The following is a 25,814-nucleotide window of genomic DNA, read 5'->3' as shown; positions in this document are numbered from 1 at the left end:
GGAACGAATCAGGTCCTCTGAGACGTTGCCCGCAGCATACGAAGCCGCATGCTCGGGGAGCCTCGCCCCAGGCTTCCAGGCTGCAGGTATTCCACGAGGTCCAGCGAATGCAATGCAGCGCCTTGTCGTTTCTCCTACAGAAACAGCGTGCGCTACCTTCACCTGGCATCTCTAGAAGCGTGTCAGGAGACTGAGGCACTTTCATGCACATTCTTGCAGATGGCCAACACATAGAGACCGTTTAGAGCAGCGTGTTCCGAATGCTACCTCGTTGTCGAGACCCCGCGCTCGAATCCGCTCATCTGAACCGTATCGCGAATCCGTTTCAAGTGTTTGCTCATTTGTTTCTCTCGAACGGAGCGCATCCGGGGAACAGCAGGTAACTCTCCAACCTGTGGGATCCGCTTCCAGTCGCCTGATGGACGTTCGGGAAGCGCCGCGGCTAACACCGCAGGTGCGCTTGACTTCATCGGGTTTGTGAAATGATCCGGCGTCGCGGTGGCCGGTAAACCTGGAGCGTTGCTCGCAGTTTCGTGCTTTGCCGGCAAGTCAGTTGCACCAGAGGTTCTGTTCGGTGTTTCTCGACGTTGCGCTTGCGAGCCGCTCCGAGCCGGCACCATTTCGTAACGCTTATGCAAGGCGTTGCGATAGTTTGTATCGGAGTGCAGCACTGCAGCTGCCCAGCGCATCACCAGACGCTCTGCTTTGAGCTGACAAGCGGGGTCTGGATCATATAGCTTGTAGTAGTGAATACAACGCCCAAGGCCGGAGTTCAGGAGCGCGCGCTCCCACGCTCTGGTTCCTGCACGTCGTGCCGAAGAGCGTTGCAACTCGGTTGCGGTCTCTTCTTCCTCGAGTTCATCCTCTGAATCGCTCACTCTCGTCTGAAACGTAAGCAGAATATCCATCAATGTTGAGCGGACGTCAATCGAGGGTAGCGCCCCGTTTGGCAACGGATCCAACCAGCGTCGAAGCACCTCAAAGAGCCCGCGGCGGATGAGTGTTGTTCGGATCTCTTTCCGCCGCAGCTCAGTATCCACTTCCGGCAAAAGGCGAAGTTTTGCGAGCGCTGGGCGGCCCAACCTCGCCATAATGAGATCCGCATCGTAAGCAGAGCGCATCTTTTCCAGGATTCGTTCTGCATCCCTTTCACTTTCCCGGTTGGTGATTTGCTTTCTTTGCCTACGAGACTGGATCTGCCGCATGGTGCGATCGAATGCGGTCAATGGATGGCGAGCACCCTCATCGCTCAACTGATCCTCGTCCTCACTTGCAGAGCGGGATGACCATCCACCCTCGGTTCGAATCACGTCATCGGGGTCCTCACGGAGCAGCTCCGGATCGGCAGCAGAGACGTCGATGAAGTCATCGGTACGGGATGCAGTATCCCCAGAAGCGTCAACCTGGGGTACGCTCGGCTCGTGCGTATCGCTAGGCTGCTTGCTAAGGTGATCATGCAGACCCCTGCTCGCTGCAACATCCAAGGTGGTGGTCTGCTCATCGACAGTCCCCGACGGTGCGGTAACTTGCTCGTTTTCTTCGTCGGAACCGAAGATGTCTTCGAGCGCTTCTTGCACGCTGCGCTCTGCCATCTTGTTTGCAGGGCGAAGCTTAGAACTTGGACAGAGCCTCTGAATACCGATTGCTCTGGTTTGATACCGCTGTCAACCTGCCAAAGGGAGTCGAGAGCGTTGCCTTTCGATCAGCAGAGCTCACGCAAGACCGGGCGCCTTCTCGGGCACTCCCGGAACTACTCGGTGCCTAGAGCCTCCGTTGATGGAGCACGGTACCGGCTTGTGAGCAATTTACAGAGGTACCGGAGCCTGCGCTTTCGTTGTCCCCGAGACCAGCGTAGCACTCGTGAGGCGGAAGCGCGCCGCACCACTAGAAAAGACTCTTTCCTTGGTACAGGGCGAGGTAAAAGCAGCCTCAAAACGTAAACACAACCAGTGAGAAAACCCTGCTTGCACCGCTAGCGATAAACACGAACAGATAATCAGAAAACAGAACGCAACAGAAGTTTTGGCGGCTTGTGTGTTCCGTGCTGGAAGCCTGGCACGACCGAACGTGACGCCAGACAGTACGGGTTGAGCGTGCTGCGTTGAAACGGCCTTCCCGCTCCAAAAAAAGACTTTTGGGTTTTTGTCGACGCGAGTACGCTCGGTTCAGAGACCAAGGCCTCCAAATTCCATTTTGCGATACTCGTCAAGTATCAAAATGAGTCTCCACGCCTCAGTCGAGTCTGGTACCAGACACAGATCCCTATCCCATGAACAAGTTTTTCATGCGCGACTGCGGTTGGCAGGATACCCGCACATCCGGGTATTCCAGGTGTTGTAGGCGTCATCGTCGAACGCTCATGCTGGAGTGAGATGGTACAGGGCCACAAACTGGAGTGTATTTTCGAAAAATGGGGTGCTTTCGATGATCGTCGGTACCAGCCTCTGTGGGCTTTCTCTGTAGCTGCTGCTTCCTTTATGTCATGTTTATCTCTGGTATTCAGTGCGCCGGTCTCTCCATTACCTCCTGCTCCGTTGTGAGCATGCGAAGCTTGTTGATGGTAGCTTTCATGTATCGGTGTGGCCGCTTCTGGATATTGTTGACGTACTTCAGGGACAAACGGAAGTTGCGATCTACACCTCGCTTGCCGTGTTCATCTTCTTGCTTGTACTCAGCGTCGGTGCACCTTTCGAAGCGGCGACCTCCGACAGTGTTCAGGGGCTGTCGCATGCCTGTGAAACCGACTCCGCCGAGCACCGCGCTATGGTGTTCGAACGATTGCTCCATGGCATGGTCCATGTCCTTGTTGGGTACAAAATACTCCGCTTGATGCACAGCTCCGTTTCCGCATCAGATGACGCACTCTACGAGTACGAGCTTCTTTTGGATGATCCCGTCGTTGACTACTGCGTCTGCTGCACAGGTAAGCGCATGGTTTTCCATTTGATGGAGGACTGGCGGAACGTGATGTTGTTCATGAGTAATAGAGTACTGAAAGGCGAATCCAGGTTGCAGAACAAGTCGAGGAATCCTCACGCATCTATGTTCTCTGCTTGCCAAGCGATGACCTACATTTCATTGGGCGCGATATTTATGATGACCCCATTCCGAATCCACGACCGCGATCTATGCCAAAAGAAACGACGGGAGCCTCTCGGGGCATACCCCATGAGAGATATCATGCCGTTGTAGAATGCTGTTTCTTCCTTGGCCACAAAAGAAATCGGGATTTCTCTTTCGAAGGGAATAGAGTATTCGGCGTGACAGGCTCAGTGATCTTGCGGCATCTGCATTTGAACACGTCGTCTTGGTACGAGGTCGAGTCTCGTCCGTGGTCAATCTAGTGGCGCGAATTTCTGCTTCCAGGAGGTGCCTTGAAAAACAAACATCGGAAACCTGAAGAATCCGTGGTTTGAGCGAGGTGAACGTGAGGAAAGGAAACGAATGGAGGCTTATACGTATCGTTTCTGTAATGATTCCGGTTACTCCACGAGACCTTGGACGAGCGCGGCGAGAGTTATCTTAATTCCAAAGATGTAACGAAAACTAGCATGAAAGCGTTGAAGGAACTACCCCAAAACTACGCTCGAGAGTCCCAAACCTGCATCTGAGTCCTTCAGCCTTTATTCCTGCACCTCGAATACTGACTCTGGAAGCCTGTAAAACATTTGAAACACAACTGAAAGGCAGGAGTAGGACGGGCAGTTCATTCATCCATTCTAAACCAACGCAGGTCTCGGACACGGCCACGCGAAGCGGGTGCCCTCTCCGCGCTACCCTCGACAGCAGTCTCTGATACATGTTTACTGCGCAACAAGGGCGCCAAGGTTGCTTTCCGATGCAGCTCCCATCGAAACACTTAGTCTTCCCTGGACAAGGCATGCTGCGAGACGGTAGATTCAGGCAACTGACCAGGTCCTCTGGTTACCGTCGAGTTGCACCTGAAACTTTCTGGTTTGCATCCTACTGCTCACGCTCACATGCAACGCATTTGCGATCTACAGTGCAAGTTTCCGAGCTTTGGGGATAATGTGGGTCGAATTACGAAGTACAACTGCAAACTCTACTACAGCATACCTCGGAGGTAATCGTCAGGATCTGCACGTGCAGATTCCAGCGCTGTCGCTATGCGCGTCTTTCTTAGAGCGCCACCGAATGCTGCTGCTCGGAAAGAACACATGACGGTGATGATCGTAAATCGCCTCTGGTATCGAAACGATACAGGCGCTGGATAGCCTGCTGAGCAAGCCAATCCAGGGCATTCGACAGTCCCTCGCCAGTGTAGGCACTACATGGCATGACATGGATGGGTCGTCGTCCATCCAGTTGACTGAGTTCATCAGCAGGCCAAGCCTGTGCCCATGTCGAAGCCATCGTGTCAGAGGCGGTCTGCTGATTCGCCTCTAACGGGGTTCTTCGGCTCGTCGGAGTTGCTATTGTTGCTGTTGCTATTGTTGCTGCTGCTCCTGCAACGCAGAAGGCATCGATGCCAAGCGCTTTGCGCACCGATGAGACAGGTTCCGCGGCTAGCAAGTCCATCTTATTTGCGATGATTAAGAGAGGCACCTGGTACAGACTCGGCTCCGACAGCAGGGCGGCTAGCTCCTGAGCAGCTTCTCCCTTAATTCGATGCGGCGTCGTTGCGTCGACTACCCAGATAATCGCATCCGTCCGCTCAAAATAGTTTCGCCAGTAGGATCGGAGCGCCCGGTGACCACCGATATCCCAAAAGTGGAAACGATACCCGCCTTTCAGTACGAGTGTTCGAATACAAAAACCTTCAGTGGGCGCTGTTCGTCTCACGGCAGCTTCGTCGTCTCCAAGCAGCCTTCGCACTATGGTGGTCTTACCAGCGTTATCGAGACCGAGCACGAGAACGCGGACTTCTCGATCACGGCGTTTCTGCTTGCGAATAACGCTCAGGAGACCCATGCTCGCCTCCGTTCCTGCTATGGAAGCGAGCGTGGTGCGCTATCCACGCCGGCCCTGCTATGCCCCAGCGAAACGAAAACACGTACAGTTCCTGGACTGATTCGCGCAGTTCCTGTGGCACCCAGTGAGAACTGTCGACAGTCACGCGTACAAGTCGCCACGTCCCTGACGTGGTGTTCCTGGCCTTCCTCAGATTGGAATGGAGCACGGAACCGGTCGCTCTGTACGCGCCTTGCAATTCTTTTCCGAACTTATTCTTACACTTACAGCATCGATACTCCAAGTGCAGCAATTAGGGCTTATGGATGCATACGTTATTCTGGATTTCTCCGTTGGGGTTTCTAAACGACTCCTTTGCGTTCTAGTCGCTTGAATTCGTTACGTCATGGGCATCAGGATGCTTCGCACCATCCTCGAACCAGGTCGATAAAATAAACGATGTCGTGATACACTTCATACGTACAAGCCAGAACACCTCTGATTTACTTACGTGTCGCATGCTCGAATCACAGTTTCTTCAAGTTCTCTATCTGTTTTTGTTTCGGGGCAGCCTGTACGCAATGCAATGCGCACTGCTTGATGATCAAGGAACTGCACACGACGTCGTCCCTTGATGACTTTTGCATATGCTCATAACGAACGCTCGCTGAACTTGTCGAGTTATCTATTTCATGCGAAACGAGAATCGTCCTCGCTCTGTGCGCATCCGCAAACGCGCATGCCTCACCAGCGTGTCACGCTTCATGATACACGATCATATACGCTAACGTCTCCTCTATTGACACAGAATAGGGTCGTAGACTCGGAACTTCTCGATCTCTTTTCATACCTGGATTTCACCTCCGGTGCTTGTCTCATCATCATGGCTAACATAGCGGTCCAGAAATCGCACATCGACTGGAACAGCATGCGCTGCCATACGCGGCGTAGAGCGTACTCACCGTGCGGATCTTTCATACAAAGCACATCATCATCGCTGGGTACGGAGACGGGTATCGAGGGAGCCTTCTATGCTTGTCAAGGGCATGAACCGAGCGATGCAGCGAATGCTTTTGCGGCACAGGACGACCGTCGGAGGACGAAAACCTATGGCGGACGGATGGATACAACGTACCGCTGTCAAGTTTCGCAGCTGCGATGGACCCACCGAGGCTGTGCATACACGAGAAAAAGAATATGGTATACGAAGCTCAGATCGCAACGACCGCCTGTGCACGAAATGCGTAGCCTACAAGCAGAAGCGGAGAAATCGGGACTCGAACGCTGTCATCAACACATGCTTCTGCTGCTGGAAACGCAGCCAGAGGGAGAGGAAAGATCGGCGTACTTAGAGCTACAGATCAACGGAGAGACAAGGCACTAGTCACAGAAAAATTCGTCAAGACTGGTATATATGATGATCATGGAAGTGCCTAAACTTTCGCGTGTACGCCCGAACTAGACGACCAGTTCCGTTTTTCTACCATGAAGGTTAATCGGCTGAAAGACTTTATTTTAGGGCAACAGGAGCGATCGCTTCACATGCAAGTTGGACCAGTCGATGACACCGCTATGTTTGGGGGCTGCTTTCCAATAGCGCTGCATCGGATGCAACCAGCCCCGACAAGTCCATATAACCATGACCGCGGCTATGACTGGTCTTGGTGCGGGTACGGTGCGCTCACCGGGCTGGTCTCGCGGAGGTGACGGGGAACACGACGGAACTAGATTACTCAAGTCCTCTGAATGCTGTTGTTTTTGGGCTCAGGTTGCAGTCACGTTACTCGGAGGACGCTATCATTGTGCTTGAGCTCGCGCAACCGCAGCGTCGTATGCAGTGCTGCCTCGAGACGCGGGAGCGTCCACGCAAAGCTCACCGTTGCTTACCCGTTCATCAACTGCGCGCATCGTTTGTTTTCCCAGGGAAAACCCTTTGCCGTCTATGCTCTGAAACGAACAGCGAGCGCGACAACAAGTCGCCTACACCAGCTAGTGATGAAGCAGGCAAAGCCGACGCACCGCAAGGCCTTAATCTTTGTCTGCTGGCTCGTGTACGTGGGTGTCGTGCTCTGTTCAGACCTTTTACCGGGGTCTAGTGTTTTCCGTATCGACAGCGAGACCATTCATGAGGCTCTGGACCTATCTATGAACTTTTTTTTCATCCTTCCGCTTTTAAGTCCTAGCCAGGCCCCAGTTTTGCACCCGGTTCTGGAGAGCACCTTCCAGATTGTCGTATGCTGGGCGTTACTCTTTATCGGCTTTCTCAGCGATGACATTAGCCGGCATTGCCGCACCGCTCAAAAGCAAGTACAAAAACAAATACTGCCCATGTGGGTCTTCCTGGTAGGCTCCGCACTGCTCACCAATGTCTTCTACTTGCCGTACCTGGTGCTGCGCCAGAACCCCAGCAGCCTTGCAACCATCGTAGACACGGATTCATCAGAGCATTCGCTGCGACCATTCACATCTACGAAAAAAACGGTAGCAGCGAGGCACAGCGAAGCTGATATGCTGCTGCGGATAGCCGAGTCCCGCGGCTTACCCCTGATCCTCTGCGTTGTGGCCTTGTTTGCAATGCTCTGGGCGTTCGCGGGTCGTCCAGAGTACCCAGCGGCACCACCATTTACGCTAGAGCGTTTCCAGCTCTATTGGCAGGCATTTCTACAGAAAGATCGTCTAGCAGTGTCCTTTCCAATTGATATGCTGGTCTTTGCGCTGTTCCAGGCTGAGCTGGTGCCCGACGATATGCGTCGACGAGGCTTAAACCCACAGAGTCAGAAGGGAACACGTATGTTGGGCGTAGCCCGATGGATACCGTTCTTCGGTGTTGCTTGGTACCTGTGGACACGACCTCGACTCTGTGATTTTTCCGCGAACGCAGAAACTGAGCAGGCACACTAGCGCAGCACATTGCTGGGGCCAAACCAGACCGTATGGTCAGTGTCTACGCGGAGCTGGTGACCGAGACCAACCACCGCAGACGCAGCTGTGAGCAGGAGATCTGCCTCCGGATCCGCAGTTAGGGCTGTAACCGACCGCCAAGTCTGATGCACTGCTCAAGTGCTTCATCGCGAGGCGTATGAAGCAGCGGGGCGTAGCGTTGAATGATTTCCAGCTGCGCATCCCAGGAGGCGAATGTTTCGGGAACCGAAGCGTTCCGCCTAGGGCCAGATCATTGCTTCCGCATTCGGTATCGAAAGCGCTTGCGTGCTGACCAACGCAGCGAAACCATAGAATATTGATCCAGGCACTGTACCCGATGCGTCTATGTCTTCAAAGATAGATGCAAGATTTGGTGCGACACTGGAGCGCTGCATCGAGCCACAGCGCACCGAATGCGGAGCGCTTCCAGAGATTTGGACTCGTTCCAAGGGATTGCCTCCGAACTAGTTCGGCTTGTGGTTATCTTTGCTCTCGGATGCAGATGTTGCTGCGGGTCGCACATATTCCGCATGACCATACAAGTCGCGCAGGGTGGGGTAGTATCCTCCCCGCACTTGCGCAATGCGGGCGTAGGAAACATTAGATGCTTGGATTTGCTCCCCGGTAGACTGTGGTGCCTGCTCCACTGCAGGCAGCATTGTCGAGCTCAGCGCAGGCCAGGTAGAAGCGCGCTCTGCAATTTCGTGCCGCTCGCTAGCCGGCGGTGGATGCTGATGAGAAACTGCTCGCGAAAAGGGTCGAGTGTGATCCAGTGCTTCCCGACTTGGATCACGGAAGAATAATTGCGCACCACCGTGCGCTTCGATGATATGCTGACGCTCTTGTTCGAAGACTTCCCGCAGCGACGGTTCTGAGCTGCGTAGACGCGGTTGCCCGCGCTGTCGCTCTCTTGGGGTTTGAACATGTTCCGCTCCACGAGATACCTCTTTTTGTGGTTTGGGCACAGGTCGGTTGCGGTGTGCCTTCGTCTGTCTCGACATAGGCACCGAACGATGCGCGCTTGAAGTGCTAAAAGGGTTTTCTGAACCGGTTTCTCGGCTAGCAAATGCTGGCGGCTGCTGCACAGCGCCTGATGCGTGCGACGGATGAACGTTTCCACCTCCTCGCTGACGATAGCGGCGACATCGCGGTGTTTCCGTATCTCCGAATGCCAGTTTGCATACAAAGTACACACAGCCCGGCGGTAGCGGTACGGGTAAGTGAAACTGACGACAATTGGATGCCTCTGGATCTCTCGGGAAACTTGCATGGGCGCTGCGGCCTCTCCAGGCGCGCGCCTTCTTCTCTTCGGTGCGACATTCATAGCAGCTGAGAAGGCTACCCTGGATCCAAAGCGGAAGCTTTTCCACCGATCCGTACTGTTGGAGCAGTGCTCGATAGTTTTGCGGATGCATGTAAACTTGTCGACCATCTGCAATCTGGTACAGTCCGACGTACTCTACGGCAATCGACGCTTTCTCGGGTGCAGGGCAAGCGTCAGTGCGTGCCGGAGGCATCGCTTGCCGCTGTGGAAGGTCCAGCGGGTCCTCAACGGTTGCCCGAGCGGCCACTTCAGCCGGTAAGCGTTTCGACTGCGACGGAGCGATCTCGTTTGCCAGGAAAGGTTCGAAGGGTTCCTGCTTCGACCATGAAGCGGTCTCTATCTGCTGGGTTATTCGCTTCACGGTCGCTCTGCGAGCGCGCTCGCGATGCATCACCAGCGTGTGCGCCAGCTCCATCGTTTCATCTTCCATTAGATGCTGTTGCAACTCCGCTTCCCGGCTGACGAAGAGCTCCTCTACAAAATCAGGTTCCCCGAGCAAGACCCGATAGAAGCGCCCGTTTTTCCTCGAGGGAAGTAGCTGCTCGTCTCCGTCCTCCGCTACCGGTGTAGTCATCATACGCTGGCAAAACGTATCTGCTAACGCTTTGATTGTCGTAGACTGCGTTTGGTCAGTATGCCACTGAGTACGGTCGGGATCCGCTATGGCTGCAGGCGCGTGCTGTTTCTCCGAAGCCTTGGTGCTGGCGCCGACCGACCACAACAGTTTGGCCTCTGTTGTGTCGATCCAGTCTCGAGGTAGCATGATACGGGACGCACAACCCCGAGGGCGGCACAACAGACGCATTCGGATGCGGGAATGCAGGGTTAGCGGTGTCGGACTGTGCCAGGAAACATAGGGACGAAGATCATCAAAAGAGAACCAGTCGGTGCATACGGGGCACCGTGCGAGTAACTGCAGCGCGTCTCCAACCTGACAAGTGTTGTCTTCGACGCCCCTTGGGCGGGCTCGTTCGAACGTTACGAGCAGGTGTCGCACAATCGCCAGCGCTGAATACACATGGCCACATGGGGTGGTATACGGAGCACGCAAAACGCCGAGCGTGATCGGATCCACGGGGCCTTCAACGTCGTCTGTTAACGATAACGCTTTCAGTGCTTCTGGGACCGCCGCTACGCTGTCTCGTGCACCGTTGGGAGCCTTTGCTCGAGCGTTTGCTCTCGGAACGTCGGTATCCGAGTGCTCGGCCACAAACTCAACGTCGTTCCAGTCTGGAACAACGTCTGGGTGCTCCAGGTATTCGCGTAAGCGTTGTCCGGCTTCTGGACGTAAAACGAGACACAGGTGCCGTCGCTGGAGACACCAACGCTGCCGCTCAGCCATTGCTGTAACGCGTCAGGCTCCATGTAAGCCTGAGGCACCGCTTAAGAGCCAGTTAGCGCTGAGGCCCTCTTCGCCTCCGGGGTTACGTCCTACGCAAGACGCCCAACCCCCGCCACGAGCGATTTCGTTCAGTCAGTGGCCTATGGAACGTTGTCCGCCTCAGAGGCGGAGCGAGTGCCCCACAGACGTCCCTGCGGAACATCAATCCTGCGCGCCATACGTTACGCGAAATGTTCTCCAAGGCGAGTTGCTACTGCGTACAGAGGGCCCTGGAGACCTCGTGCAACCGTCAAAGGAGGACCAAGGTATGGCTTAGAAGAAGCACTGGATCTCGAGGGGTGAAAGTTGCTTTGTTTCCGTAAGTTTGAGGACTCGATAGGATTTCTTAGTTGCCGCGCAACAAAGTTTGCTGCTGAGCGAACGCGGTGGACTGTTGTACCTGGGAACTGGACTTCTCGGTTGACCCTTGCTTGCTTACTCAGAAACTCTGCGGGTGCTCCCTTGTAAGCGTAAATCGCTGGCAGCAAGACGTCGGCAAGCCGGCGTGCTGTGGACTGCTGTGATTGCTTGCGTGAGAAAACGCAAAGAGTGCCCTCGTGTGCGCGTTACCTCCTGACTCCAAGACGTCGACGCCAGAAAAAGTTACATGGACACCTGTTTCCCGCCTATACAGTGCAGGCTTATTGAGCCAACTCACAGGGTTGCTTCGGACTTGCCCAGAAGCGAATCACTGTATCGGTTATTTCGGGAGAGGTACCCACCAGGTTCAGGCTGGACGCATTGCCACCTGTGCGACAAGCAACAGAACGCTGGGCGCGGCACAACTGGCAAACCCAGACGAACACCAAGTTCGACTGCATTCCGTGCCACCGGTGGGGAAAACGCATTCAATACGATTTTCGAGCGGACGGAAACGCGTGGACGCTCCATTCTCGCAAAAGAATGCATACGCCATGCCAAGGGCAAACGGATCCTGTTCCTTTTTTGCTATGCACGCTGCCAAGCGAACTGCGCGGACCTGCTGAGACAGATTCTTCGCGCTTGGACGCGTCACCTCGAGGTGCCTTGCGTCCATACGCTGATGAGAACGGCGAGGTAGGAACTGCTCCTGCTTGGACGCGACGAAACGTATCGCAAGCTGAAACCGGCTCGCTTGCAGTTATGCCGCCTCAGACTCGTCCGATATCAAGAATACCGAACAATGCTTACGGAGCGATGCAACAGATTTTGAATCCAACGACAGCATCATCCGCTGCATCACTGGGTCCGATTCTGCCCTGGAGCGCTTCAGTCGTGTCGCAGCGGGAACCGAACGAGGCAGCCCAGCTTCATCTGTCTCTGGAGGTGTTGGCGGGACCAGAGCTGCTCGAGCCTGGAACATCTACACTCTACATGGTCTGTAGGTGGAATCAGCGCGCAATCCTAGTTGCAGTGTCGATTGCTTCGGCGGCTGCGTCCCGATGGTGGCTACTCGAACAGCCTGCCTTCGAAGAAGCCGATGCTTCGAATTTGCAACGGGTATCCCAGATATCGCCGAGGGACCAGCAGACACCAGCGCACATGCACGGGAAGAGGGTATCTTCCGCATCTGCGGCGCCGTTGCATGTGCACTCGTCTCCAGGGGCCTCCTGTGAAGCACAGACGCAGTCGGTGATGGAGAGTTCCTCCAGTGGTAGGGTGTTCACGGCTGCTGATTGTTCTGCTGCTGCTGCTGTTGCTGCTGCCCCGAGGCCAGTTTGGGATGCTTGCTTTGTTCCCAGTGGGCAGACGGCGGATGCATCAGCGCTGCAAAAGGCACCAGCGTCTGTTGATGAGCAGCAGGAAATGGACTTGATTTCTACTACTACTTCTCCTGCCACTGCTGTTGCAACGCACTGGCTCTGGATAGCTTATGAGCAAGGCATACTAGCTTGCTTCAGAGTACCGGCGCTGGAAACTGGAGCGTTGCTCTCTACCTTGATCCATTCAAACGAAGCTTGCACATCCAGCTCTATAGGCGGCGTTGCAAGCGTGCAAGCTCACCTCTGGGGTCGAGATACGTATCACCGTGTCCCGAATGCTGATCAAGGCCAGACAGCGGCCTGGACTGAGGACCGCTGCGCCCTCAACGCCTCTGCCAAAGGTCTCGTAAGCGTTTCGCATCCCGACGGCTCCGTTCTAGTGCTGGATACCATTGCGCTCGTGACGACTGTGGGTGACGTTCCAGATTCGACGGACGCCTGTGATACGGCAACCGCTTGGGTTCACGAATGGTCGTTACCGCAAAAGGCTAGATCAACCTGGATCAGCGCGCACTGGATCGCTCATCTACCCGACACGGTGCAGCAAGGCCAGCAGTCTCGCAGTGACGGAGCAGGGGCGTCGAGATTTTACGTGATCACAGCTGGTCGCTCTCCTGCAGTGGGTGTCTGGGCTGCTCCATGTCCGAGTCGTGGTGCTCGCGCCGCAGCCACCGCCTACAAGCTCGCGAAAAAATGGCAACAGCAGGCGAAGCGCTTGATCAAGAACCTTCCATACCAGTGGCACTGGGATCGGAACGCAGCGCTCCAACTAGGGAGCACTGGGCAACGAACGCGGTGTCCAGCGGACTCGAGAGTGCAAGGACCAGGGCCGGATGCCGGCATACGAGCTATGTTCTCGAAGAACGAGCAGTTGCCGGCAGCAGCGTCCTCTCAAGGTGCACCGGGGACCTCCACTGGTGCTGTTGATCCAGAGACTCTGGATACGTCGATGAGAATGGGCTCACATCACGGGCATCATTTCTCAGGTACAGATTGTGCAGAGCAGGTCGATTTGAAGACTGCTCCTGCGGACTTTTCGCTGGTGTATCATCCAGCGCTTATACAGCGGCCGCGAGAACACCATCGTGCGATGTACCATTCGCAACGCTTTCTGGAATGGGTCCCACAGCGAGAAACGCTTCGTTTGGAGCGCGCCTTTGACGATAATGGTTCGCATCATGTGGTGCAGTGTGCGAGATGGAGTAATCGTCGGCGGGCCGGTGGTGTTTCCTGGTTGCTGGCTGTCGACAGAGCTGGACGGGTGCTCGTCTTTTATGCAAGTGACAGGGCGCTTTACCCGATCTACTTGCATAAAGCGGTGCCCGCCGTGCATGTCGCGTGGATAGAGCATGTTGTAGTGGAGTCTCCAGAACGCCTGCAGGGGTCCGATGGAACCAAGACGCAGGCGGATATCATCGCTGTACCGAGTCGAACGCCTAGATTTCTCACACTCAGTGCGCAGCGGGGATTGCTATCTCTGTTTGCCCTTGGAGAGCCGGAAACGCCCTCTCCAGAACGATCTAGTAACCGTCGACGCTCGGGTTTACCTCGTCCCTGGGTTCGACGGGTGGCCTCCTGGCAGGTGCCGCGCGATGCACGGCTACTCCCGGGAGGTACGCTGCTGATGCCTGATGGGGGGCTTGTCGTCTGGCACAAGTTGTCTAGAAGAGCAAAAGACTCGGCACCACACCCGCTGTCTGAGCAGGAATCCGTAGTGTCTTTTGAGGCACGGGCACAGGAGACAGCCTCGTCGGCAGCGAAAGGGCCCCTGGTCGTGAACCAAATGCCCGGGCGCACTGCAACACCAGGGGACAGCGTAATCCCCGGGACGTTCGCACAGGCCCGTACCACCACCATCGATCTGCCAAGCGCACTGCCGTTCGGGCCAGAGAACGACGTTCCAGATGCTGTATCGCCAATGCGGTCGGTAAGTTCGAAAGACGGGACTCGTGAATCGCACGAGCGTTCTCCAGCGCTGTCCGCTCGAGCTTGGCTTCGATCCGTGCTACCCGAGTACGTCATGAAAATGATTGAGCAAAAACGAGGTCAACTGCAGCTGCAGGGACTCTTGGAGAAACAAGCACCAGAAGCTGCCACAGCAGCACCGATGGAAACCGCATCTCCACCAGAAGTAATATTATGTTCGGAACGAGCACATGATGGTGCATGCAACGAGTCGATGTCCAAGGCAGAGCATCTTTCCCAGACTATAGACGCAATCCTGGTGTCGCTGGAGGATGCGAAGGAAGAGCGGGATTCTTTACCGAGCACCTTGGAAGCGCACTCCGACGCAAAGCAGTCAGGCCTCGAGGCCGTCGGCGATGCGACAGGACACCGAACACCCCCATCGCTGACCTGCTGGCTCGAGCGCATTCATTTGCTGCTATGGGAACTCATCACTGCAACCGAATGGCTTCCTTGTGCATGGGACAGCATTGACAAACGCGCTCTCGCGGAAATCGTGGCCACCACAGTTAACCGAGCCTGGATTCGCTGGGAAGCACTCGTTCACGAGCACCTGAACGACGCTTGGCCTCGCTCCTGGATCCTTTTCTGGCGACAAGCGGAGTACGTGGAAGCGCTAGCGCTCTGGTACGCTTCGCTTACAAAAGCGTCTGCGGTACGCGTTCACGGGACGTTACGCTTCCTGGACAAAAACCCTGGGCACGCCTCTTCGGCACCTGACACAATACCCACATTTCATCAGGTTCTTGAGACCTTCGAGATAAGGTGGAGCACTGCGCCAGCCCCGGGCGCCTCTCTCATTCTCATGTTGCATCGCGAGAAGTGGCAATCCGCCTTACCTGAAACCCGTTGGATTGAAACGGCTCTCGCAAGCGCACTTGTTCCTAACGATGCAAACCGACAAGTACACAATATGACAACAATGACGACGAATGCAGGGCATACCCCTGTACCTGGAATTGATGCGGAGGCGTTGCTGGCTACCGGCCTGAGCACCGTCGATGTTGCCTTTCTTGTCATTCGTGTAATTTTTCAGACATTTCTGGAAGGATCACGGACCCGTTCACAACGCAGATGCGCACCATTTCGATACGGTACAGATGTGGATAGGACGTTGAGCGGGGGCGATGCGCTTCGTATGCGGCACGCCCTCGAGGGCTTCGTTCAGGACACCTGGCTACACCCGATGCAACGAATATGGCAAACGTTCTGGGCGGAAAGCGCAGCAGTACCGATGCTTCACGCTCCGTCCACGATGGATACGCTCTTCTTTGATGCGATACTGCATAACCCGCCGATCCCAGGTGCTACAGCGCTCCATATCCTGTATTCGATGGTGCGCGGCCATGACCCGTTGACACGCACCGCAGCGTCGATAGCGCCACGCGGCAGTGCACGCGGCGTTTCAGTGCTGTGGATGCAAAAGCTACACGACGTAGTCGAATGGGCGTTTTGCAGCTGGTTTGCAGCACAGCAATTGCTCCGTCCGTTTCTCGATCACGAGCACGTCTGGCTTGTTGATGACTGGAGTGTATTTCGGTGGAACACGTGCTTCGGTGGGCCCGTTCTACCATTGCATGATGATTGCGATCGATGGAAAGCCGCCAAAGCGCCCGGGCATATCGATGATCGAAGCGATGAGGCCGGGTGCGGTAACTCGCCTGCCGCGTTGCGTTCGGGAACGGCGCACTGGGGAGATGCTGTCTACGTCGCGGAAACCAGAGACGCGATGCACCGAGCTCTGGGCATCAGTCTACGTCTGGCGATGGGTCATGATGTGCGCGTTGCGTTAGCGTTGCTGCGGCACCTTGATACGGCAAAGCTGCCCATGACCATCGCGGATGATGATCTTGTCGAGCTGGTGCGTATCGCGCGAGCGCAGCTGGCCCTGGCGATCCGCGAGCAGCCGGAACGCTCGGCGCTTCTTCGACTCGCGGTATCAGGCGAAGTGTTTGCTTGGATGCAGAGAGACGCAGAGCACTGCGCAACAGAGCATCCATGCATCCAAGACTGGTCCATATGGTTCTCGGTTACAGAGGCTTTGGCAGCGTTCGCAGCGGACCAGACAAGCGAACTGGTTGTTCGCCTCGTGCAACTGGCCAGCTGCTTTGCAGTGCTCGCGCATCCGCAGTAGCCGGTCGATGCTGCGTTTGTTCAGAGGTGAGCATGTTGCTGCGACGCGTTCAGAGCAATGAACCGCCTCCATCGAAAACTGACGTGATGCTGTAGCATGCAAAGGTTGCACTCGTGATCCTTCGACAAGAGCGTAGAGTTTGTGCATGCATTTGTGTGCATTTGTGTGCATTTGTGTGCATTTGTGCGTGCATTTGTGCGTGCATGCGAAACTCGATTCTCCACGATATCTATCGATGCGTTCCAGATGACATGCAGGTGTCATACGCGCAGGTGCAGGTTGAAACTGGCAAACATGAAGCGTTTGAACCCTGGACAGGTGCACCAAAAACGGTGTACAAGAAGCGGATCGAACGTCCAATGGCGAGCAGTCGCAGGTGACGGGTTCGCTGCGCTGTGACTTCACCAACAACCGGGCACGCAAGCACGTGGTGCACCAGGACTTGAACGCCTTGAGCAACGTCCGGAAATGAGTCGAGCATCTGGAGTGCTCAAGATTTTTCTGTAACGCGAACTTTCCAGCGAATCGTTGGATTCTTTGTGAGTGCATTGGCCTGAAACGCGAACGACTTGTGGTGAAAAAACGAAGCGCCCAAAACAGGAGGCAATGGATTCTCGCCACGTATACGACACTTGTACGGTGCGGTTCAGCAATCCGGCAAGGCTCAAGCGCCATATCGACACACTGGGAACGATCTTCCTCAGCAACTGGTGAACGATCATGGCATTCCGATATATGGTGTTTCTGAGTGTACGACGAGTCGGTGAATAGATTCAGCCTGTACTGTTTAGGAATACACGGCTCTGAAAACTGCGGCGAGTGCGAGCGTCCCCAGACGAGCTGAGGTCAGAGCCCCTATTACCAGTCGCGTTCGCACTTGCAGAACAGATTGATTCACGTCGTTTGTATGGTCGTGCGTCAACGAACGTAGACGCGAATGCCGAAACAAGGAAATCTGTCCTGCATCATACCTCCGTGTTAGGATGCATCCAAGCACAAGCATTCCGCTGCGCTACACGGAACCAAGAGGTCGCTCACTGTCTGCTTGTGTACGTGGTGCGCTAGGCAGCTGAGCTTGCGCAACCCCGATTGTTCCGACTTTCCAGATTTTTTCCTATGAACATGATCCTGTGCAACATGCGTCCTTGTATGGTATTGATGTCGTCATGATGTTCGCTGTGTGCTTGACCCAAGTTTGTGCGCAAGATCCCGTTCCCGACCCGTGCTCAGTCAAGTGCTGGTTGCGCAATGTCCAGTGACAAGCGCTTACTCTACGAAACGCTTCGCAGCGTGCCGACGCATGGTCAAGATAAGGCTCACCATAACGCGTGCGTCTCTGGTGAGAGCATGCGATATACCGCACGGCACATTGCTCTAGCATGTGATGCAACCAGCATTCAGGGGCGGTTGCAAGATGCTCGAGAGCGTCCTGATCAGCTGGATCGCTGCCTTGCGAGCACCCATGGTCCGCCAGTGGATGGAACGGCGCAACCGTGTCTCATTAGCAGCCGATCTTGTCGGGACATCGGTCAACAAGCTGTGCCTCCGCCGCCGCCGCCCAATGCAAGCACTCGTGTAGACCTGGTCAACGGAGACGAGCCTCGCGCCACCGGCACTGCGTCATCCATGATTTTGAATCTCGAACAGCAACACAGAAAACTTAGGTGAAGCGAACAACTTTCGAGGTTACCTGCTTCGGCGCCAGCGACTCAAGGTAAACTGCGCGTTGGTAACATTTTGGGCAGCGTTTCGTTCCTACAGCCAGGGCTCCTCAGGCAGTGACCTGCTGCTCCGAGACTTCGAGACAACCACCTGCAGCACCGTCTAGCTCGAGGTTTTTGACTGCTTATCTGTATCCAGATTTCTTCTGCAGACGACGACTCAGGTCATACTGCCGACGCAAGTCCGAGTCCGACAGAACCTGCCAGGCCTCCTGAACTGCTATGAAACGAGCAAGTGCAGCCGGATCCGTGGTGCCGCTCACACCGGTTCCCAACGCATCGGGGTGGCATCGTTTGACCTCGAGGCGGTACGCGGCACGAATGGTTTCAAGCGTTGCATCCTCGGCAACTCCAAGCACGGCATACGGATCCAACTCTTCGTGAGCTGCATCGGTGTGGTCCCCAGCGGCACGCTGTCGCTCGCTGTGTTCGCTTCCAGCCTGTTGCTCGGCACATGAACGCCCCTTGTAGGCCTCTTCGAATCGGATCCACCAGGAAAGGAACTCCGCGTACAGATCATCGCTCGATTCTGAACTCCGCCAAAGCTCACTGGCCTCCAGTGTCTCCCGCCACGCCAAATATAGGTTTCGCTGTTGGGCACAGCCGTCGCCGCCCCACAGGTTCGATTCACTAAAGTACGGCGCTCGCGCTACATGTGTCTGGCGACCAGTAGCCGTTGCGTTCGAAGTGATGTGTCGGGCCGCTCGGACGGCTCCTCTTGGTCTAGGAGCAGGAACTTGACGACCGTTGAAGAACCCAGCACGCGAAGGTCTGGACTCCCACGCTCGCACCTGACGAACGTAGTGCTCTACAAAGTCGTTACGCGCAGCACAGGCGTTATGTTGCGACATGGAACAGCAAAAGATGCTCTTGTGACCTACGTCATGAGGCAGCTTTCGTCGACCTGGTCGTTTATGAAGAAAGAACTGTTGCACAAACATGAGCGACCTCGCTGACCCCGATCAATACCGATAGCCCAGCACGCTTGAACGAACGTCTAGGCAGTCTTGTCGGCAGATGCGTCCCCGGGCGTCGATCGCCAGCGCCCTCCGGTATTGCCCGTTCTAGTTTCTTCTAATAATATTCAGAAAAGTACAGCAATGTAGAATGGATTCGTTGCATTGGCAGGGATCCAGGTTTCTGCCGCCCCAGCGACTGCCAGCCGTCTTGGGCACGGCTCAAATCCAGCCTGAGGTCATGGTAGAGCTCCAGAAGCAGTCAAACGTTGCATCTGTGCGAAAACTCTACTGACGGTGTATTCTCCTCCTGGGCGAGCACCTCACAACTCATAGTGCGAATCTGATCGCGCAGGTCGTTGGCGAGCTGTTCCTCGATGGTTTCGGAGCGACTCAACATTGCAAGATTTATCCGTCGTAGCATTGTTTATTCACCCTTGCAGCTGCAACGCCAGCCTCGACGATTGCCTCCGCATTGATCGTAACGAGTGTTGCAACGTCAACGACCTGACAACACCTACTTCCGCGATGCGACTCAGTCTCTCTGATTGGGACGAACATCAACGCTGTATAAGTTTTCGGACAGGTGTTCGCGGCTTCTGTACGCAAGCCGTCACCCCACCGAAGAAGCGACTTGTGACAGCGCAAAAACGCCCACAGGGCCTGCGCACGCCTCGACTTGGGATTCGTCGTTGGGGCCGACGTTGTCGCGGGCACACTATTATTCCGGAAAGCAGCGCCAGCACGTCGCACCAGCGGGAAACAACGACTGACCAGGAACTGCAATTGCGAGCAAACTTGTAGCCCGTGCAACAGAACCCGCCACGGGAACGTGAAAGAAGGCATGATGCACTGTCCCGTTAGCGCAACGCTACCGCTAACGGATGCATCGTGTCCATGACGTTGCCCTGCATGCCACACCTGAAAGGTCCCAAACGATGCATACGCTGCACAACTCGCTTGGCAGAGATACAAGTGCCCTGAAACCCATCGCAACGCTATCCTATATCGAATCGAAAGCAAAGATTTGTTCGGTGCTGATTTATTTATGATCAAGTACGTGAATGAAAGCATCAAGAAAAATATAAGGGAAAACACCTAAGCGTGCACGCAGTGCGCGCCATTTCCCAACCAGTTCGATCGGGTTTCTACAGTGCTTCTTCGGCGTCTGGAGGAGCGCCTCGCTTATGGTGCAGGACGTGGCACCTCTGCGAATCCTGGTCACCACAGATAATCATCTGGGGTTTGAAGAGCGAGATGCGATTCGTGGAGACGACTCGTTCCTGGCGTTCGCGGAGGTGCTCTCCATTGCGCGTTCTGAGGCGGTCGACCTCGTTCTCCTGGGCGGAGACCTATTTCACGATAACAAACCGTCACGCGAGTGCCTGTATCGTTGCATGAAGCTTTTGCAGGAATATAATCGCGAGGCGATGAGCTCTCGTGTAGTATTAGAAACCATTGAGGACGGTGAGCACTCGGCAAAAGCCAACCGGACGAGCGCCAGCTGGCATATGCAGCGCAGGGCTGCACCCCCGGTGTTTGCCATCCACGGCAACCACGACGATCCCGTGGTTAGCGCACGCCTTAGCCTCTCGCCACTGGATATTCTACAAGCGGCTGGGTTGCTGTACTACTGGGGCGGCACCACCGACAATGACACCATTCGCGTTCTGCCGCTCATCTTGCGGAAAGGCGTGTCGAGCGTTGCGCTCTATGGCCTCGGTCACGTCCGCGAGGAACGGCTCTATGCAACGTGGCAAGTCGAGAAGCGCCTTGTCTTTGTGGAACCACCAAGTCTTGAGAGCGATTCCGAACAGGGAGAGTATGTCCACGTCTTCGTCTTGCATCAGAATCGGGAACGCCGCGGCCATACCAAGGCTGTCACTCGCGACCTGCTCCCGCCGTGGTTAGATTTGGTTATTTGGGGGCACGAGCATCCCTGTCATATCGAACTGGATGGAATGCAGCCCGCGATCACGCAGCCCGGCTCGACGGTAGCGACTGCTTTGACGCAAGGAGAAGCGCTCGAGAAACACGTGGGTTTGCTGGAAATCCAAGGCACCAGCTGGCGCTGGAAGCCGCTACCGCTCCGGAGCGTTCGCCCGTTTCATTATGAAGAATTGCATCTGGCACGCTCGACGCATGAGGTCTACAGGGATCCCGTGGTTTTGGAACGGTACCTTCGCGAGCACGTCGAGGGGCGTCTTCGGAAACTCGACGAGGAATTTACCCGGCGACAGCACGTTTACGGTGCGGATCTCGTGCCCGACCAGTTGCGACAGCCGTTGATGCGACTTCGGATCGAGTACGATGAGGGCTTTACTCCACTAGGCCCCGTTCGGTTCGGGAGAAACTTTCTCGGTCGAGTTGCGAACCCGTCAGATATGGTTGCTTTCCACCGCCGACCGCGAGCGCCCTCGCACAAGGCGGATGCAACTGGGCGAACGTCTGGAGGCGATCCTTCGGCAGGGATATGTGCCATAGCCGGTGGACATGCGCCAAATGCGACCACGCTTCGATCCGAGGAGACTGCGGAGAACGACCCGTGGGCGAGTATATCAGTGCTCGACCTGGCGAATTTCCTGCTATCGCACACCGAGCAACAGATGAGCATCCTTCCTGACTGGAAAATCGCTGAGGCAGTCGATCATTTTGTGAACAAGGGTGAGATACGGGCTGTCTCCGATCATGTGGAGATTTGGATTGCCCGCCTTATTGATCATCTCGAGAAACGGCATCGTAACGCGCCGATCACTGACCAGGAAGAGCTCCTGCAGGAAACGCGGCGCTTCGCCCAGCAGCAGGCAAACAGGGCCGGTTTCCGGGTGTCAGACGCCGGAGCTGGTGTCTCCTCATCGGCCGGTCCGTCGACGAATGACGAGCTCACAGCGAATACAAGGACAGCTGCTTCGACTTGTTCATGGATCCACCGCAGATCGTCGTATTTATCACCAAACAAACTGCGTCTACTCGAGGCGCTCCTGCGTGAGCCGAATGAGCATCCAACGGACACTGAGCCCGGTGTCCGGAGCACGAATGCCTCAGTGCCGTCAACCGCTGGATTCGAAATGCTCGATGATGATCGGCAGTGGTCGGAAACACATAGCCATGGGGGCATCATGACTCGCAGCTGCACAACATCACCGTCAACGTCAACGTCACTGGGCGATTCGAGCGATCCTGAAGTGCTGAACGAGCGGTCGCAGGGACGGGCACGCCAGCGAACCTCAGCCAACAGCGGGAATGTGCAACGTAACGCATCTGCCCGTGCAAATCGAAGCGCTCGTCAACGAACGAGGACACCACGCACGAAGCGAACTCGACACAGCCACGCTGCAGCACGTTAGAGTGCATTCATCACCAGTGATGCGCGGGTGCTCGGATTCATCATCGCGCTCTATTCGGTTCGGTCGAGTCGAGTCGGGCGCTGCGACTTGCAGTAACGAGACCCGCGCGTTTACAGTTTCTCGAGCTCCAGCACAAACCAGATCGCAGTTGTACACGCCCGCGATATGCTATCGAGCGCTACCCATGCGCACAGTAGACTTTAAAGAAAAAATGCTCGAACGAAAGCCAGCGCGTTACCTGAGCTGGGCTGCGCTCTATCACAAGCCGAAAAACAAGTCTCATACCAAGCACGCAACACCGCTGTCGGCTGCCGCAAAACCGGCTCCTCGCAAATGCACCAAAAACAATCTCCATCGAGTGCTCTGGTACGCACTTCCCAGAGCCATTGGAGTCGGAACCCACCGAGGCCGTGCACCTGCACCATCCCCAGCTGCATCATACGATCCGCAGCCGCGCTACTACGCACTCTTCCTGCACAGCAGCACCGTGAGCACCGGTGTCGTTCGCGCGCTTTCATACCGCCATGAACACCTATTGCGCAGCGTTTTGGAGGAACCAGTGCGTCGCATCGTGCATCACACGTGTGTTTCGCAACCCATGGCCTCGAGGAATGTCCGAAGAAACTCCGGTACCGCTAGCCAAGAAGCACAAGTCACCACATGTCCATCCCAATGAATATCGAAGGGTGTGCGAGGCATCACAAAGCCGCTCCCGGGCGGCACATACCCAGGAAAGCCAGTCACCTCTCGACACGTGTTTGCACCGACGAAGCGCGTTGCTGCGAGCAGCACCAGGGCACCCTCACCGATCGCACCGATCACAGGTGCACCTGGAAGCATCTGTTGCTGTTGCTGTTGCTGTTGTTGTTGCGTCCATGAGGTGGTGCGCGTTCCTGCAACGGCCGCAGTGCTACCCGCTGCCGTATGCGTCTCTATATGCGTTTCGCGCTTCCGCGTCGGACGCAACAGCGGCTTTGCAATCCACTGGAGTACGCGCTCATGGCTGCGTATTCGCCACGCAGAGCTTCCACCAGTGATGAGGATTCCATCGTATTCATACGGAGAGACGCTGGTAACGTCTGAAATACTGGCCTCAAACGAACGACATGGGCGTTCGTGGTAAATAAGTGGCTCCTCATCGGTCGAGGGTTCGCCCTGGACAGCAGGCCTTGCCTCATACTCGCGCAACACGGTAAAGAAGCGGCGGCGTCTAGTTGCTGAAGCCTCTCCCGAACCCGCTGGCTGCGGCGGTGGTGGTAGGCCAACGTCCACGGTAAGACCCAGCGTCTGCAAGACCTGTACGCTTGCGAGGATTTCAGTGAGCTCGCAGCCGGACTCGGTAAGCACCAGGACGCGGAGGTCGTTGCCTCTGACAGTGACACCCAGCATGCACAAAACCTGAGAGAGGTACTGGGGGTGCCCCTGCCAGCAAGCCGCCGTCACCACATTGGCGTCTGCGACCGCGACGGAGGCAGGCGGCTCGTTCCGTGCCGCACCCGAGTCGCACCGCTGCTGCTCGAGCTCGTCCGGCTCCCAGTCTATTCGCTGCAAGTAGGCAGAGGGCGGGTAAATGTCGTCCTTGACCAGAGGATGTGCAGTCAAGGAGACTCCTAGTTCACCGGTGACGGTCAGACCTGCAGCGGAAAGCAACACTGGCGCTGTCGAGATAGCGGCGATGATACGACCTCGTTCATGAAACGCTTGGATAAGGCGCAGCAGTGAAGGGTACCGGTGGGCTACGGCGAGTGCGCCGCTCAGGCGACCTCCCGGTAGAATCAGTGCCGCGTACCGTTCCGACCACTCCCGAATGATGGCTTCTTCTGCTGGGGCCAGACAAGACGCAGTTTTGGCATCTGGGACAGACGACTGACGCTGCCCGCTCTCCCGAGCATGATGCGTCTGCGTTGCCTGCAAGAAGCCTAAGTTGGTTCTTATTCGATGCCCGTCGAGATCTGCAGCACGGAGCACTGCCTCACCGGCGGTGTCGTCACTGACGCGCACCACAGAGCGAACCACGGAACCCGCTCGGGTCGCGGACGGCGATGCCACATCTACGTCGATGCCTACGGCACGTAGCGCCGCTTCAGCGACGAAGAACTCCGTGTCCTCCACATAGTCATAAACGATGCAGAGCACGCGCATGGCAGGCGGCGTGCGTCGTTCCGAGACGTGTCCCTGGTAATCGGTGGACCGGGTGACGTCTTCCGTGGGGCCTCTCACTGATTGTGATGACTGTGAGCGCGCATTCTCCGAACTCCATGGTGTAGGTGGGCTTGGTGTCTGAGGAACTGGTGTGCGAATGATTGCCGGTTTCCGCGTGGAGCGCCCGGCTCCGTTCGGACGCCCGCTCGAATCAAGTCCCGTGAAGCCCTGTCTCGTTGAACCAGTCTGAGTGTTTCCCGTGGACGACGCTTCCCGCCATACCTCCCGTTGTTGAGAAAGCGGTGTAGCCGTCATCGACGGTGGCGTCGGTGGGGGCGCCATCCGAGGCGGCGCCCGTAGCGTCCCCCAGTCGTTCGCTTCGTAATGCAAAGTGTCGGGCGCGATCAACGGACCAGCCAAGCGTTGTTCCTGTCGTTCAGCCGCGTAAACTGCCCGCTGCCGACCAGAATCATCGTCTATAAACGAGCTTTGGTTGAAATAAGCTAATCGGTCGCGTACGGAGATCGGTTTCAGGTCCGACATGGCTATGGGCTCGCAAACACCCCAGTACAAGGGGAATTTTGAAATACCCGCCTTTTCCGGAGCGGCACATGGCGCGCCCTAGGATCGTTTGATCTACTTCCTACAAATTATTCAAGATAATTATAGGATTGATCAAAAAAGGCCCGAATGCGTGTCGACCATGGCGGCGGCGCATATTACGCTGGTCGTCCGATTTCTTTCGATGACAATATCGTTGCGTTGACCTGGGATTCCAGTTTGCAGGATGGATATTGAAATCAATGAAAACGCTCATTATTCTTCACTCTACCTGCAAGTTGCATTAGTTTCACTTCCTTTCGGATCTATTGGTGGTTTTGTACGTTGTATCATGCGCCGAGTACCTCCGTTGCTGCACCCGCCGTAGCGCCTACACCGCTGATGCCAATGCATCACAGCGGCAAAATAGCTTTGCCATACCGCTGCAGACGTCGGCTGGAGGCTTGATGCATTCAATACGGGATCGGGGGTGATGATCATTCTGAGAGCCTACAAGTTGTGCAGACAGACATACTTGATGTGGCTGCACGAAACGAGGTCCTGGGATTCCAAATGAACCAGCTCGACGCCAAGACGCAGGCTACCCGCTCCGAGTCCCAGAATCAACTGTGACGGGGCGATGCAGTACCTCATGAGCCTGAAGCTCAGTGTGATTGTGAACCTGAAACATATCATGATACGCACCGTGTTTGCACGGTACCGAGGTCT

General features: G+C 55.8%; 8 protein-coding genes across 8 annotated transcripts, besides 1 other annotated feature; 3 read left to right on the top strand and 5 right to left on the bottom strand.

Annotated features, from left to right (window-relative positions):
- Nucleotides 1-263: 263 nt before the first annotated feature.
- CYME_CMB042C (hypothetical protein, conserved) lies at nt 264-1,592 on the bottom strand (the record flags this gene model as incomplete). The annotated part of the gene is made up of 1 exon (XM_005535092.1): nt 264-1,592. One exon carries the CDS (start codon nt 1,590-1,592, stop codon nt 264-266), a length of 1,329 nt encoding a protein of 442 aa, XP_005535149.1.
- Nucleotides 1,593-3,448: 1,856 nt separating this feature from the next.
- Nucleotides 3,449-4,179: a sequence feature (possible transcribed region).
- CYME_CMB040C (small GTP-binding protein of Sar1/Arf family) lies at nt 4,141-4,932 on the bottom strand (the record flags this gene model as incomplete). Its single annotated transcript, XM_005535091.1, has 1 exon — nt 4,141-4,932. One exon carries the CDS (start codon nt 4,930-4,932, stop codon nt 4,141-4,143), a length of 792 nt encoding a protein of 263 aa, XP_005535148.1.
- Nucleotides 4,933-6,657: 1,725 nt separating this feature from the next.
- On the top strand, nt 6,658-7,812 carry CYME_CMB039C (hypothetical protein, conserved; the record flags this gene model as incomplete). The annotated part of the gene is made up of 1 exon (XM_005535090.1): nt 6,658-7,812. The coding sequence occupies one exon, from the start codon at nt 6,658-6,660 to the stop codon at nt 7,810-7,812; it is 1,155 nt and encodes a 384-aa protein (XP_005535147.1).
- Nucleotides 7,813-8,297: 485 nt separating this feature from the next.
- CYME_CMB038C (hypothetical protein) lies at nt 8,298-10,499 on the bottom strand (the record flags this gene model as incomplete). The annotated part of the gene is made up of 1 exon (XM_005535089.1): nt 8,298-10,499. The coding sequence occupies one exon, from the start codon at nt 10,497-10,499 to the stop codon at nt 8,298-8,300; it is 2,202 nt and encodes a 733-aa protein (XP_005535146.1).
- Nucleotides 10,500-11,441: 942 nt separating this feature from the next.
- On the top strand, nt 11,442-16,379 carry CYME_CMB037C (hypothetical protein; the record flags this gene model as incomplete). The annotated part of the gene is made up of 1 exon (XM_005535088.1): nt 11,442-16,379. The coding sequence occupies one exon, from the start codon at nt 11,442-11,444 to the stop codon at nt 16,377-16,379; it is 4,938 nt and encodes a 1,645-aa protein (XP_005535145.1).
- Nucleotides 16,380-18,225: 1,846 nt separating this feature from the next.
- Nucleotides 18,226-19,041, bottom strand: CYME_CMB036C (similar to DnaJ family molecular chaperone; the record flags this gene model as incomplete). Its single annotated transcript, XM_005535087.1, has 1 exon — nt 18,226-19,041. The coding sequence occupies one exon, from the start codon at nt 19,039-19,041 to the stop codon at nt 18,226-18,228; it is 816 nt and encodes a 271-aa protein (XP_005535144.1).
- A 1,202-nt stretch (nt 19,042-20,243) lies between these two features.
- On the top strand, nt 20,244-22,403 carry CYME_CMB035C (probable double-strand break repair protein MRE11; the record flags this gene model as incomplete). Its single annotated transcript, XM_005535086.1, has 1 exon — nt 20,244-22,403. The coding sequence occupies one exon, from the start codon at nt 20,244-20,246 to the stop codon at nt 22,401-22,403; it is 2,160 nt and encodes a 719-aa protein (XP_005535143.1).
- A 576-nt stretch (nt 22,404-22,979) lies between these two features.
- CYME_CMB034C (hypothetical protein, conserved) lies at nt 22,980-25,088 on the bottom strand (the record flags this gene model as incomplete). Its single annotated transcript, XM_005535085.1, has 1 exon — nt 22,980-25,088. The coding sequence occupies one exon, from the start codon at nt 25,086-25,088 to the stop codon at nt 22,980-22,982; it is 2,109 nt and encodes a 702-aa protein (XP_005535142.1).
- Nucleotides 25,089-25,814: the final 726 nt, after the last annotated feature.

This window comes from Cyanidioschyzon merolae, chromosome 2 (genome assembly GCF_000091205.1).
Source record: "Cyanidioschyzon merolae strain 10D DNA, chromosome 2, complete genome".
Taxonomy (NCBI): Eukaryota; Rhodophyta; class Bangiophyceae; order Cyanidiales; family Cyanidiaceae; genus Cyanidioschyzon; species Cyanidioschyzon merolae.
This window is presented reverse-complemented; position numbering and strand designations above follow the sequence as displayed.